At 41.6% G+C, this 14422-nt stretch overlaps 1 protein-coding gene across 8 annotated transcripts in view; it reads right to left on the bottom strand.

The window, feature by feature from the left end:
• Slc12a1 (solute carrier family 12 member 1) overlaps window positions 1–14422 on the bottom strand; it is a 77562-nt gene that overhangs the window by 39147 nt on the left and 23993 nt on the right. For all 8 annotated transcript variants that reach the window (XM_029470805.1, XM_029470782.1, XM_021183397.2 and 5 more), the window contains 5 exons: window positions 7962–8113; window positions 6663–6770; window positions 6233–6356; window positions 4708–4809; window positions 2668–2823 (listed from right to left, as the gene is read on the bottom strand). In XM_029470805.1, coding sequence (XP_029326665.1) covers window positions 2668–2823; window positions 4708–4809; window positions 6233–6356; window positions 6663–6770; window positions 7962–8113 — 642 coding nt within the window. The remainder of the gene's footprint in view (window positions 1–2667; window positions 2824–4707; window positions 4810–6232; window positions 6357–6662; window positions 6771–7961; window positions 8114–14422) is intronic.

Below are 14422 nucleotides of genomic sequence, written 5' to 3'. Positions count from 1 at the left end.
ATTGCTGGCCTGATATTCATTGTTTTGGGGCTAAAACCTCTATTAGTCAATTCAACATTCATATGTAAAAGGACAAACCTCACTGAAACTACACCTTACACTGCTCCATATGGTAGATAATAGACCTTAATCAATTACTAAAAGCTCTAAATGTCTGTGGCCTTGGGTTAAGGAAAGATGCCTCAGATCACACACACAAATACAAATGAAAAAAGAAAAATCAATTAGTTCTGATAAAAGTTAAGAACTTGTATTAATAAAAACAACCAAGGAAATAAAAATAGAAGCCACAGGCCTGGGGAAAATAGAAAGTACACACTGCAAGAGGAGCCAGAATACACCAGGAAGCCTCACAACTGAGCTAGAAAACAACAACAACAACAACAACAAAAAGAGGCGTAGTTTTAAGTAGCTGCCTAACAAGATATATGAATGGCGAGTAAGATTCTCAGTGTCATTAGTCACTGGGAAATGCAAATTGGGGAACTGAAGTGGAAATTTCTGATTTCTTTGGAGACTCCGTTGTGTCATGTGATTTTTTTCTTCCTGGAAATTGTCTTATGAAAGGGCGTGTGATCTGCTGGGAGGGAAGCTCGAGAGGATTTCAGTGATGTTTGGAAAGAATATAAATACAACTCCACAGACAGTGAGAGGATGCTCTTGCATTGGTTCTCCTTGCAATGCTTTGCTGGTCTTCAGTGGACTCTGCATGTCATGACTTCAAGGACAGTAACTAGCCAAAGCATTTCTCATGGGATTCTGGCTGGTTCTTCCCGTTTGCAGACTCATGCCAAGTTGGTGGAGCCTCGTGGGTTCTTCTGGATCGAGCAACTGCTACTGATTTATGTTTGGTGTCTCAGACTGAACTGGACTGCTGCTGATATCCTGACATTGAAGACTGGAATTGCACCAAGGGACTATTTTTAAACAGGTTCACATTCCTGTTTCCTATGAACGTTTCTTTTTTTCCTCTACCTCTAGTAGGTGGACTAGAAGGTAGGTTGAAGCCTTTAAGAACCCTTCTTAAAGTATATTTTGAAAAATCTAAGCCTACAGGCAACAGTGGCTAAGACTACACCTCTATTAAAAGGACTTTTAAAAGCAACTGACTTGCTTTTTAAAGTCTCCATGTTGCCAAGGGTGTGGAGTGGCTAGGGCACTGTTATAAACTGCTGTTTGGGGTGGAAAATAACGGTCTGTTACTCTGGCAGACAATCTGGTAGTAAAGTCACATACACCATGCATAAGCAGTCTTAGTCCTAGGCATTTACTCAACAAAAATGAAAACAGAGATCCACTTAAATTATATATAGATATAGATATATATCACAAATTGAATATAGTTATATGCCCATCAACTGTCAATCAACAAAAGAGATGTATTGTGGTATGTTCATATAGAGTATGCCATTCATCCATATCAAAGGACAAATTGCTTATACATGCTACAGTATGGACAAATCTAAACATTCATGCTATCTCAAAGACTTCCATAAAGATTATATGCCATGATTCAAAAGTTAGAAAAATGGCTGCTAGGGGCTAAATTCTGGAGGACAAGCCTGAGCTCACGGGTATCTGAGCACTACTGGAGAAAACCTACACTTTGGCTCTGATGGTCACAGGACGGGATATGTTTGTCAAAACTTATGGCTGTCCATCAAAAGGGGGTGCAGTTTTCCCAGCTGTAAATTGTATCTATTGTTAACAATATATAAAGTGATAATGAAAACAACAACAGAGTCCCCTAAAGCTGTTACCATCTCTGCCTGGCTGGCAGAATAATGTCGGTGACACAATGGTGGAGCTGGGCCTCTGAATGCTGACTTCTGAGCCCTGGATATTTCTAACTGTGCTCTCCGTCCTCCTGGGTTCTGAAGTTAAGAGCTGAAGTTCAGGCCTCAGTGTCCACAGTATCCAGATTCCTTCTTACTTCCAGGACACCTCATGGACCTTCTCTTGAGTCTTCAAGAACTCTATCTCTGTTAAGGCTATGTGTGCATCTTCAATTCACTCCTGTTCTCTGTGGAACCTCATTCCCTGCCCTGCCATTAGCCACTTCCACATGGCCTGATGCCACTTTGGAACTTACTTTGTTCATTCAACAAATATTCACTAAACTCACACAGAGTAGTTGGCTCTGTGAACATGAGCTATGAACCCAGAGAGAGTTTTGAACAGCTCTGAGCTTGCTCACGCCTTGCCCTATTCTCAGCAGCGTGTTTACACGGCTCTTGTTGTGATATATTATGCTGTGCTATAGTCAACTGCCTCTCTGAATCTGAGAGCTCCTTGAGAGACAGGGTCTTATTTCATTAGGACAGTGGAAGAAGGTGACAGAAGGAAACACTTGTGAGGTCTGGGTTCAGCTCGATCACACCCTGACTCTTATTTTGGTAAATGACCAACACTCCGGACTCCAATTTCTTTGTCTCTAAAACAAGCCTCCCATCACCAAATGCGCAGCGTCACCGTGAGGATTAAATGAGCAGACAGCGTGTGTAGAGCTCCACAGTGCTAATCATCATTGTCCTTAAGTAACATAGCATTGTGATGAACTGCCTTGCACGCACTACATATAAGCACATGGAAGCTACACAGTAAACATCCAATGGATGGATAGAGACAGCCATGGAAGTCCATCCTAGGTGGCCTTTTTTTTCTTACCTGGCTTCTTATAAGTCACATAGATATAGAGGAATAACTCAATGACATAAGTGATGACAGCTGCCCACCAGTTGATGACAAACATGACTGCACAGCACAAAATCGCTCCAAAAAGAGATACCCACATGTTGTAAATCCCATATGCAGGCCTCCATCCTGGAAGGAAAAATAATAAAGAAAAATTGCACACATCAATGCTACTGTACTACTCTGTACTATAAAAGTGCAGCTAACATATCCTCCTCTGGCATAAAATTGTAGTTTTTAGGTCCATGTCCTAGTCTTAACTGTTTTTTCTTTTATGATCCTGCATCCTTGATCTACAAAAGTAGTATTTGTACCAAAGATGATGCTGTAAACGTTGGGAAATAGAAAGTGCCTGAAAAGCAGATGCTCACAGACAACTCTGTGCTTCCTGTGAGTCCTGATTGTCTTCCCAGATTACCAAACCTCAAGAATCTAAAATCAACACCATCAGGAAGCTAAGGGAAGAGGGAACATTGGAAAAAGTGGTGTCCTGGCAACAGGTGGGCAGAAGAATGTCCTGTCTTCCGAGAGCTGGTTAGCTTTTGCTCCATGCACAGAGAAATAGAGGTAGCCTGCCTTACTATTATCCTAAGAAGACAATGTTGGCTCCATCAGAAGCAATAAGCAATAATCTCACAGAAGAGGAGACATTTTGCTATCTGTGGTTCTTAGGCACAACACATTAATATGTACAGCATTACATTTTAAAGTGTCTGTCACAGTTTCTATACACACAGATTTCTATGTTTTATTAGTTTTCTGAAGTGAAAGAGCCTAGGAAACAGCTCAGTCAGGATGGGAAAACCTGATTTGTAGGACACATTTGGTCACTGGGTTAATGCAACTTTAAATCTGGAGTCACTGCAACTCAGCGGGAGTCTGTCTAGAGGAGCAGTTCCCTCAATGGCCACAAGGTGGAAACAGCACTCCAGGAACGCCATTAGAGAAGCCCCAGGTGTTCTTAGTTCTGCTTCCTCTTAGAGACAGAGGATGGAGGTCAGGTAGATGGGGAGGGGAAGGGTGGATTTTGAGAGTCATTTTGGGGTTTGTGTATCTACAGGTGTCTTCCTGCATACTTTTTAAAAAATATGTTTTCTTCTCCTTTTCTCTCTTTCCCATTACTCCTTTTTACTCTTCTGATAATTGTAGCTGGCTTGTTTTTTTGTTTGTTTGTTTGTTTGTTTTTTTAATAGCAAAACATGGCACAGGATTGTGGATTTGTGTTTAAAGACAAACCACACTACACTAAACATCTTCAGTTATTTTCTGTAACCCAGTGGCCTTGTGTGGACACAGCCCCCTCAGTCTCTGTCTTTGCAAACATCGTTGTCAACACGCTGAGGCTGAGGGCAAATCGTAAAAGAATACTTATTTAGTAGCTTGGAGGAACATCTTCACAGTGAAGAACTTTCTGCGAGTCATATGACCCTCAGGTGACTTTCTGGAGGGGTCAGAAGGACGGTGGGAGCAAACGAGAGATGAGGGGTGATGAGCTAGGAGACAGCTCTTGGGTGTGGAATTTTAAACGATTTAAGACCACAGCGCAGTTGTGTACCGATGCCCCCAGCGTGGGCACGGCAGTAGATCTGCATTGCCCGCATTCAGCAGGTAATTATGGGAACCGCTCATCCTTCTCTTCTGCACCATGGGCAGGAAACAAATTGATAGTGAGGAGGTCTCAAATATATACATTTATTCCACTCCTGTGGTCACTTTTACCCTGGAAATAAATAGTGGTGTTTTTCTACTGCTGAAATAAATGTGGTTTCTCTTGCAATGAATAATTTATTGCCACAGGAGAAAATTGACTTTACGGTTGGTCAAAAAGGCCATTGCTCATATGATTCCTTTTCTATTTCGGAAGTCATCCCCCAACTCACCAAAATAAAGTGGATTATGCTGCCTACAAAGATATAAGAAAACATAAAAACACAGATTGAACACTTTTCACGGACTTATTTCATTTATCGAGACTAACTGTTTGCTTAGGCTTATGTTTTCATTTAGGCTTACCTGGAGATTTGGCATACGAGGCATGGAAACAGGAGAAATTAATAAGCGCATATGAGGCCAGGAAGAAGTTGGAGATGATGGGGGCAATGACATTCAGCTCGGCTGCAAGAGAAGAACAGTACGAGTGACATGTGTGCAGCGAGAGGGCGGCCGAGCAGCTGCTAAGGCCCGGAAGCGCCACTTTTCTGGAAATTGAAAACGTAGCTCGCAGCTGTCAAAGTTTAAGAAGTTAGTGTTTTGTTTTGATTTTTTGTTTTTTCTTTTGAGACGATATACATACTTACAGCCGAGGTTTCCATGGAGTGAGACTCAAGAAAAACCTGCCAGTTAGAAAATAGACAATCCAAACCTCTGTCTCTACAAGAGCTAAGCACACCAACAACAACTGCTCTATAGCAGTTTCTCATGCATCAGACCCTGGATTCCTCGTCTGCTATATAAACAGTCAAGAGGTTCTGTAGGACGGAAACCCATGTGCTTCTCAATGGTTTTAATGGAGATAATTTAATATATACATTTTTTAAAAGTGGAATGTGTGACCATTTAAATGCTGAAGAAGGGGGCTGGTAAGATGGCTCAGTAGGTAATGGTTTGCTCAGCCAAACCATGTCACACAAACACACTCAGGCACTCACACACAAATGTAATAAAACATTTAAATACAGCAAAGGGCAACAGTTTGAATATTATGGTTATACTACAATTGTTATATTACTGGAAACTTCATATAAACTATTTTTATTTAATTTCTTAAAAATCTAACAGATTTAACTGGAGTTATATGTAGCCCTTTTCCAACTGCATACACATTGTATAAGCCAGGTAAGTTACAGTTGCTCGAAAAGTTTCCCATACAAAGGAGGACCCTTAGTTTAGTTTTGGTTAAGGGAGAGCAAGGATTGTATAGCTGACAAATACCTCTTTTCAAGAGCATGTGGCTACTTCTAGATTGCTTGGGATTGAGAAAGGAAACAAAAATCACAAGCCAGGTAAGTGTAAGTGATTTTCAAAAGATTCTGTCTGGGGGTGGGGGGTGTCGGGGGGAAGGGACTTGAGGAGCTTGTAAAACGCAGATTCCAAATCGTCAGCGATTCTAACTCAGCAGCCCTGGAATTGGGCCTGCAAAATCTAGACTTTCAGAGACACTCTAGTGGTTCTGAGAGGCTGGTCAAGGAACTACATTTGTGGAAACATTGGTGTACATAATTCTGCTTGCCGTTTAGAGCTATCGGGCTAGAGCATAGAGCAGGAGCTGCCATGATGACTTGAAGGAAGGGTTCTGTTGTATTTGGCTGGATGGGCTTCTGATATTCAGCTTCAGAGAACAGAAGGATAGATTCTCCCTCATTTCCTCAAAGGTCCTCTTTACTAAACTGTCTCACTTCCCTCTTAGACAAACACTAGCATTCCCAGACGGAGTCTTAAACATGAACCTGCTAACGTCTCAAACTACGAGCAAACTAGAGCAAAAGGCCGAGTAGTCAGAAGAGTCCTTGGCTTTCTGTAGTGCAAGAAAACTACACACCGATGAGAATGAATGCCATGGCTATCACAAAAGTGAGGAAGTACCCTCTCAGGGGCTCGTTGTTTTTCCCATAGCCCTTTGCGAAGAACTGCAGTCCTTTGAAGATGTTGTCCTTGCACAGAGCCTAATGGGAAAAAAGAGGAGACATTTGTCATTTGTATCTATGTGCACTCGTTTTCTCTAGGTGATTCCGAAAAGAAGATTTGGGAAAGATTAAGCGATGCACAATCCGAGGCGCACGTTAACACCGCGGCTCATCATTCTTTATATTATCGGAATCGATCTTGACTATGTGGCAGGCACAGCACTTGAGCTAGATGCAAACATTAACGGTTGCAGAAAATGATGGAAAGTGATTGCTGGTGGGAACCGCTATTTCAGCTTGTTTCGGAGGCAGGGAAGACAGTGCACGCTTTCACGGTTGTATTACCTGGAATACTTTGGGCGCACTGACAAGGGAGGCCAGGGCGGAAGACAGTGTTGCCGAAAAGATCCCTGCAGTGATGAGGGGGCCGAACCCGGACACCATGCTCATGACCTTGAGAAGAGAGTGGTTTGGATTACGCAGTTTATCCAACAGACGGTTTGAACAGCTAACTCTTCTTCAACACAGTTTATTCCTTCTTCACTTCCTGTAATTCCCACGCATAAACTAATGCTTTCCCCTCTGCTTCCCTCTTGAATTTGTAACACTTCTCTTTTCAAGATGAAATGACCTCTTTTCGTTATTTACCAAGCACTAGCCACCCTCCACAAAAATATTTAGAAAACACGGAAAGACTAAAGAAGGAAGGTTTTTCCCCCCAAGGATTTTCATAGCATCTCCCCCTGTGCTCCCTGGAGCTCTGGTGGGAGGAAGTTCTACCCCAGAGTGTGGTACTGACTAGGTGTGAGGAGAGGCGTGGCTGCCTTCCGACTTTTTTTTTAGGGTATTAGCTTTTCTCCTAAGTGTTTCCAAACCTTTGCTTCTCTTCTGCTCTTTAAACATAACTTTATTTTTTGACATAATTGAAACACTCATGATTTGCCTCAGAATAACAATAAAAATGATACCAGCATCACTATGACCCTGGGAACAGATTGTACATGTTTGGGAGGAGCCTGCCAGCTTGAGTTGTATTTTGGAATAATGGTTTCAGCTGAGTCTGTCGGCTGTTAAATGAGATGGATGAAGACTTCTCGGCCCATTCACTTCTTCCTCTCCTTACCAAGCACATAGGACAATTAGTCCGTACTGTCTCCTACGTTTCCATGTTACTTGGCCTTCATTTCTCTCCAAATTTCTCACTCACAATTTCTCCTCACCCTGTCTCTTGCCTTAGATTTTTCTGCTCTAAAGCCTGTATACAAAATGCACTCCAAGTTTTTCCTAGCCTGTGCCTCTCCTGTCCAGTATGATATCTCACACTGTTGACTGGAAGCTAGGAAACAGCATGGCGCTCCCCTCTGAGTGACAGGACTCTCCTCGTCTATTGTCTCCCTAATAACAGTGCCTGCAAAGGACAGGTTTCCACCACAGAACACCTGCATGGCTTCTTTCCCTCCCACATCACCTGCTCCTTGCTTAATTCAAATCAGTATTTAATCATTTGCAGATCCAAAAGCTTCACTAGACTTGATATTCCGAAAATGCAGACATCGATAAACTCTATCTTTCTATCTATCTATCTATCTATCTATCTATCTATCTATCTATCTATCTATCTATCCATCCTTTTGAAGTTCATACCTGGAAATTGTTCATCAGCCCATACTGACACGGCTCGTGTTGACATCTTGAGAAGTCGTAGCCCAACCCACAGGCTGCAGAGCCATTGCAATTCATCCCGGAAACGATGGTGTCATTCATACTGCCAGTGGCATCTCGGACCACACAGGCGGCTGGGGAAACATTTGTCTGTCATTCTTCCCCTTGCTCCTTTTCAGTGTTGGGACAAAATTGATCGAGAGCTTTGTACTTGTGAGGCAAACATTGCAGCGCTGAGCTAAGTCCCTGAGCCCCACACCATCTCCTCATCTTGTCATCCCTTTGACAGAGGCCTGCTCTCTTAGGGTTTTGTTCTGAAAACACGCTAAGTTGGCACTGAGTCTGAACATATGTATTCTAAGCCTGTGTATACAGTCGATCCTTTTTGGGACGTGGTTGCTAGAGCCCCTAGCTTCTGAGTCCTGAACAGCATGGGTTTTTTAAAACTAATTTATTCTCCCATATTATTAAGGCCGACTTCCCAGCATACCAACCAAACATGACATATCAAGTTACAATAAGACTGGGCATCTCCCCTCATCCTGGATGAGGGGATAAAGCAACCTGTTAGGAGGGAAAGGGTCCCCAGAGCAGGCAAAAGCATCAGAAACAGCCCTGCTCCCTCCGTTAGGAGTCCCACAAAACCACCAAGCTACATGACATGTGTGCAGAGGGCCTTGGTCAGACCCATGCAGAACAAACACCCTGTTTTTTGCAAGCTTCTGCTTCCACTGCCTTCTGTGGTCCTTATTCCTGAGGCTATCTTGTAAGGAGGCTTGTGCAGAGACTTTCTTATTCTCTCGTTCCCAAAATGTGCAGTGCTTTGGCATAACATGTACACAGCCCATATCTACCTTAGTTCCACTGACCACATGATTTTTAATAATTCTTTTTACCTGAGAGGCAATCAAGGAGGGAAATCTAATAACTAAAAAATTGCAGCCTTATTTTCAACTAATTGCACACAGTTTAGAAACAGTTATAATTCTACTTTAGATGCATTTTTTAAAACCTTTTTTTGGAGATTATAATGTAATTATATCATTCCCCTTTCTCTTCCCTCCCTTGAAAGCCTCTCACATACCCACCTGCCTTGCACTTTCAAATTCATGGCCTCTTTTTCCTTAATTGTTGTTACACATGGGAGTGTCTTCGTGTGTGCTCTTGAGTGCATTTCTAAACATACAAATACAACATGCTTTGTCTGTATACTGTTACTTGTCTATGTTTTCAGGGCTGACCATGTGACATTGGATCACCAATTACTGTGTTCTTCCCTAGGGAGGACCATTTCTTCTATTCTCAGAGTTTCTTAATTCCCTATAGTTCTTTGTGTAGGGATGAAGCCTTGAGATGTCCCACCCCCATCCATGTTGGCATGTCTATTGGCGCCCTCCTTGTTCAGGTCATGTATACGTAACTCAAATGCTTGAATAATGAAGACAGTATCTCCTGGGAAGATGGTTGAATGGTGTCTGCCTATGTGAGCACTGGTGAAAAAGATGGAATGCAAAATATTAGACTTCATCCCAAATAGAAATGTGGGGAAACCGTTGGGAATCCATGAAATGAGGAAAATAAAAGAACTAAATACAGATGCGTCGCTGCACTGAAGCAAGCCCAGCAGAACTGCCCCTGCGCAGTTAGGCCCATGGCTGGGACTCAGAAACCACTGCAGAAAGATAAACTAGATGAAGATCAGGGAGCTCTCGCCCCGCCTGGCCCCGCCCCAAGAAGCCCAAAGCCCTCATGCCCTTAACTTCCTCTGTTACTATTTGGAAAGACAGGGATTTCACCAGCTCATGAAGCAGCAGCAGTGAGAGAGATTTGTCAATGAGATTTGGACTCAATGCTTTTGAGGCCAAGAACTCCGAAGTTCTAGAGGTGTGTGTAAAACCAGCAGCTGCACCCTCCAGCCCTCAGGAGCCCTTGGCAGTGCCAAGTGAGGTCCTCTGCCTCCATCTCAGAGCTATGGCTGCTCCCTTGCACCTAGGAGACATCTTCTGCAAGAACAGGCACGTCTGTCCACAGTCTGGGAGTCTCAGGACAGAGAGAGAACCTGTCCAGCTTACAGAAGAGCAGAGTGGCCAGCAGAGGCCCCTGACGCCCTCAGAAGGAAGACAGCTGCAGTCTGCGGAGTGCAGTCTGCAGGTGCAGGCACTAGTCCAGTACAGACTCAACAACAGTATGACCCAGAGGAGAGACGGGGACGGGACCACAGTGCAACCAACTCCCCTCCCCTAAGGCTTGTAACTAGCAATTTGATTCTGAAGACTCAGACAGAAGTCATTCTAACATCGTTTCCCACCCTTTTTCTCCTTTCCTGTATATTTAGTAGTACTTTCATTGTATTGTATTTTTTGAAACTTTTAAATATTTATATATTTATTTTTCTTCATATATTCATTTTATTTTATTTTATTTTATTTTATTTTATTTTAAATCACTACATTGGGGTGACATCTTCTTTCGTTTTGTTTCTTTTCTGGCTCTTCTCTTCTTCCTTTTCCCCCATCCCCTACATTTTATAGTATATTAAATTTGCTTTATTGGCTTTTTTTCTTTTTTAAAACAGATTCCTTTTATTCTTTTCAGTTATGTGTCTGTGTTTATCTGTGTGCGTGTGTGTACTTGAGTTCAGGTGTTCACCGAGGCCACAGGCATTGGGTCTTCTCAAGTTGGAGATATAAGTGGTTGTGAGCCACCCAGCATGGGTGCTGGGAACTGAACCTGGGTCCTCTGCAAGAGCAGTGCTTGCTCTTAACACCTACTTAGCCATCTCACCAACTCAGATTATTTTTTTCTCTTAACACTGCTATCTTTTCTTTCTAAGTTTTTATCCTATTTACTATATTTATTTTTATCCTATTTATTATATTTATTCCATTTGATTTTGAAGATTTTTCACAATCAGTGTTTTTCCTAAATCCCCCCTTTTTGCTCTCTTCTCCCTCTCTCCTCCTCATTTTCATCTTTCTCCAACTCTTCCTGTATCTCATTTTTTTTTCTAATTTTACAGCACATTCTGAAGTAACGCCATCCTAAGTTCATGATCACTGGTGATGGATCAGTGGCTGTAAATGACTTTAGATGGATTTCTGTGTTCCCCATGGTTTGATGTTTTTGTGGGTACAGAGGTTTGTTCCCTCCTTCTTGATTGGTAGTAGGGACTGAGACTACAAGAGTAAGTGACTAAACAGGAAAGACCTTCCCCTTTAAAAAAACATCACCCAGAAGAGATATCTAAACCAGGAGATGCATAAATTACAACAGATAAAGAAAAGAAACTTCAGCAAACCAGCAGCACAACTCACCCAGGAGATCTAACTCCATAAGTGTGAAACCCAAAGACACCAACGTGTGCAAAATTCCGGTGACAACTTCAGTTGTCTGGTAAATATGATCAATATCCTAAAAGAAATTATAAACTATTAGATGAATTTGACCTAGACCACAGAGAGGAAACAGCAAACACAGAGAAAACAGAGAAGATCAGCAATAGAGGTGAAACATCAGCAAGGCAACTGAGATATATTTTTTGGAAAGCAAAACAAACAAACAAGAACACAGAAGCTTTGAAATGAAAAACCAGTGGCTGAAATAAATGTTGCCACAGGACTGGTCCCAGGGAACCTCAAAGGCAGAGGAAAGAAAGTCAGAGATGGAGGGTGGGGTTGATGGAGCATGGCCCTCAGATGTCAGCATAGGAACCCACAGCAGTGTACAAGAATGGCCACATCTGAGGGCTCTGGGATGTGAACAAGACACTAGAGCTCAGAATCTACAGCACAGAAGAAAGAGGCCAGCACTACAGGTGTAAAAAAAAAAAAAAAAAAAGCTACCAATTATAACAGAAATTCTATAAATTCAGAGAAAGACACAGACATCCAAGCTCCAGAAACATTTAAGGCTCCAAATAGATGTGAGGAGAGAAGATTCTCCATCAAGATGTCAAAAATACAGAGTGAAAAGGCATTTTCACAGCTGTAAAGGGGCGGTGCCAACTTATCTAAAAAGGCAGAAGCAACAGAATAGCATCAGACATCTCACAGGCCACCCCAAAGCCAAGAAGAGTTGAAATGAAATATTCCAAAGCAAGATTGCCACATCCACCAAAGTTATCTCTTAGAATCAAAGGAGAAACAAGGGCATCTCACAACAGGCACAGGCTAAGGCAGTGATGCTCACCAAACCCATGCTGCAGAAGATGCTTAAAGGAACATGAAACACAAAAAGGGCAGGGAGTCATGTAGTTATAGTACAATATCAAAAAGTAAAATTAATTTAGAAAACAAGAAAGCAAAGAATGACATGAGCTGATGGAGATATGGTGAGAGATGAGCTCTTAGTCCTGTTGGTGGGAATGCAAACTTGTGTAGTCCCTTATGGAAGCCATCATGAATATTGCTTAAGAGACTGAAAATAGATTGAATGTAAGAGCCATATATACTCTTGGATATATACCCAAGAGGTTTTAGGTAGACATATCACAAAGATGCATGCACATCAATGCTTACAGCTGCACTGTCCACAATAGTCAGGCTATAGCAGTAGCGTCAATGTCTATCTGCATATGAAGGGATGAAGAAAATGTGCTATGTTTACAAAGTGATAGTGGCAGAAAAATGGACATGTTTGAACATCATTACACTAAGTGACACAAACCAGGCTCAGAAAGACAAATACTACATGTTTTCTTTCAGATGTAGAATCTAGATTTAAAATTACCCACGCACGTGTGTGTGTGTGTATGTATGTGTCTGTAGGTCATGTAGCTAGAATGGACGTGAGAAACAGAGAGGCTAATGGGACATGGATAAGAGGAAACCTGACATGGGGAAGAGAGAGTCATGAAGAAGATGTGGGGAAGAGCAGGGGGTGGGGTGGGGATGTGAAGATGAAGAACCAAGTGTACAGACAAATGCCTATGTCAATGTTGTGATGGAATCCATCTCCTTGTATGTGAACTGAACAAAAAAACTAATAGGGCAATATTTGGGATAAAATATTAACATTTCCTAAGTAACCATTAATATTAATGACGAGACAATCAGACTTCTTTCTATTTAATTAATTTCACACATTTGAATACTTCTATTATTTTATACCATAAACATCACCTCATGAATATCATTATGCATTAACTGTTTCTTCTAAATCTTAGACTATTTCTCCAGGGTAGATTCTCAGAAACAGAATTGTATTAAAAAGAAAAAACTTTGTTTTAGATTTACTTATTTCTTTTTGTGTATGCATGCTTTGCCTGTGTGTATTTATGTGTGCCATGTATGTGCCTGGTCCCTGCAGAGGTCAAAAAAAGACACCAGAGTCCCTAAAAAATGGAGTCATGGATGGTTGGGGGTCACCATGTAGGTCCTAGGAACGGAACCTGGTCCTTCTCATGAGTTCTTAAGAAGAAGTTCTTAAGAAGAAGAAAATTATGTTACTTGATGGAAAATAGCTGAAACTAGAAATTATCATGCCAAGCAAAATAAGACAGACTCAAAAAGAAAGAGATTACAAGTTTCCATTCATATGAGAATCTAGATCTAAATCTGTATCTACTTACATACTTGCACATATATGTAGACGTAGATGTAGACATCTGCCTACACATATACATAAATATGATGGGAAAGTAGAGTTGGAACTTACTTAGGAGGTGGGAGTGTAACAAATGGAGGAAAAGGCGGTGTAGGAAAGTATCATAGGGGCATGGATGAGAAGATACAATGATGTATATGAATAAGATATCACGGAAATGAAACCAAGAAAAGAGACTCAGTATGTATTTTAATTTTTTACTACCCCTATGAGTTTTTCTGACTGTAATCTCTGCCATTATGTATTTGATAGTTATTGAAATATATAGATATATATGTACACTATATGTTAGGATTTTTAAAAACGATGTAAAAGGTTCTTTGTATGCCAAGTGTCAACTAAAGCTTCTCATTTTGCTTTTTCACTTCCCCCAGTGCTGTCTTTTATTATTACTACCTTGAAGACAGCTCGCAAGGTGGCTCACTGTTCTGAGGGTATGCTTTTTTTACTTCTAGTGTGAGAGGTCACTGGTTCTAATCCTAGATAAGCCTTTTCATCATTAGGACAGGAGCTGGAGACATGGCTCAGTCAGTAAAGTGCTCACTGTACATACATGCGCACCTCCATTTGAACCCTTAGAACCCATGTAAAGCTAGGCCTGGTGTCACAATGCTCCTGTGCTGAGATGGGAAGGGGAGGCAAGTGATTGTTTGCAGGACAGCAGGTCACCTAGACTGTTGTTCACAACAGTAAGCAACAAAGAAACCCTGTTTTTGAGGGTGAAGGCTCGGGCTGTCCTCTGATCTTCATGCACTTCCTGGTATACATGCATCTGCACTCACAAATGCACATTCATACAAGCATACATGTGAACATACATATATCACAAATAGATAGAT

This window comes from Mus caroli, chromosome 2 (assembly GCF_900094665.2).
Source record: "Mus caroli chromosome 2, CAROLI_EIJ_v1.1, whole genome shotgun sequence".
NCBI lineage: Eukaryota > Metazoa > Chordata > Mammalia > Rodentia > Muridae > Mus > Mus caroli.
This window is presented reverse-complemented; position numbering and strand designations above follow the sequence as displayed.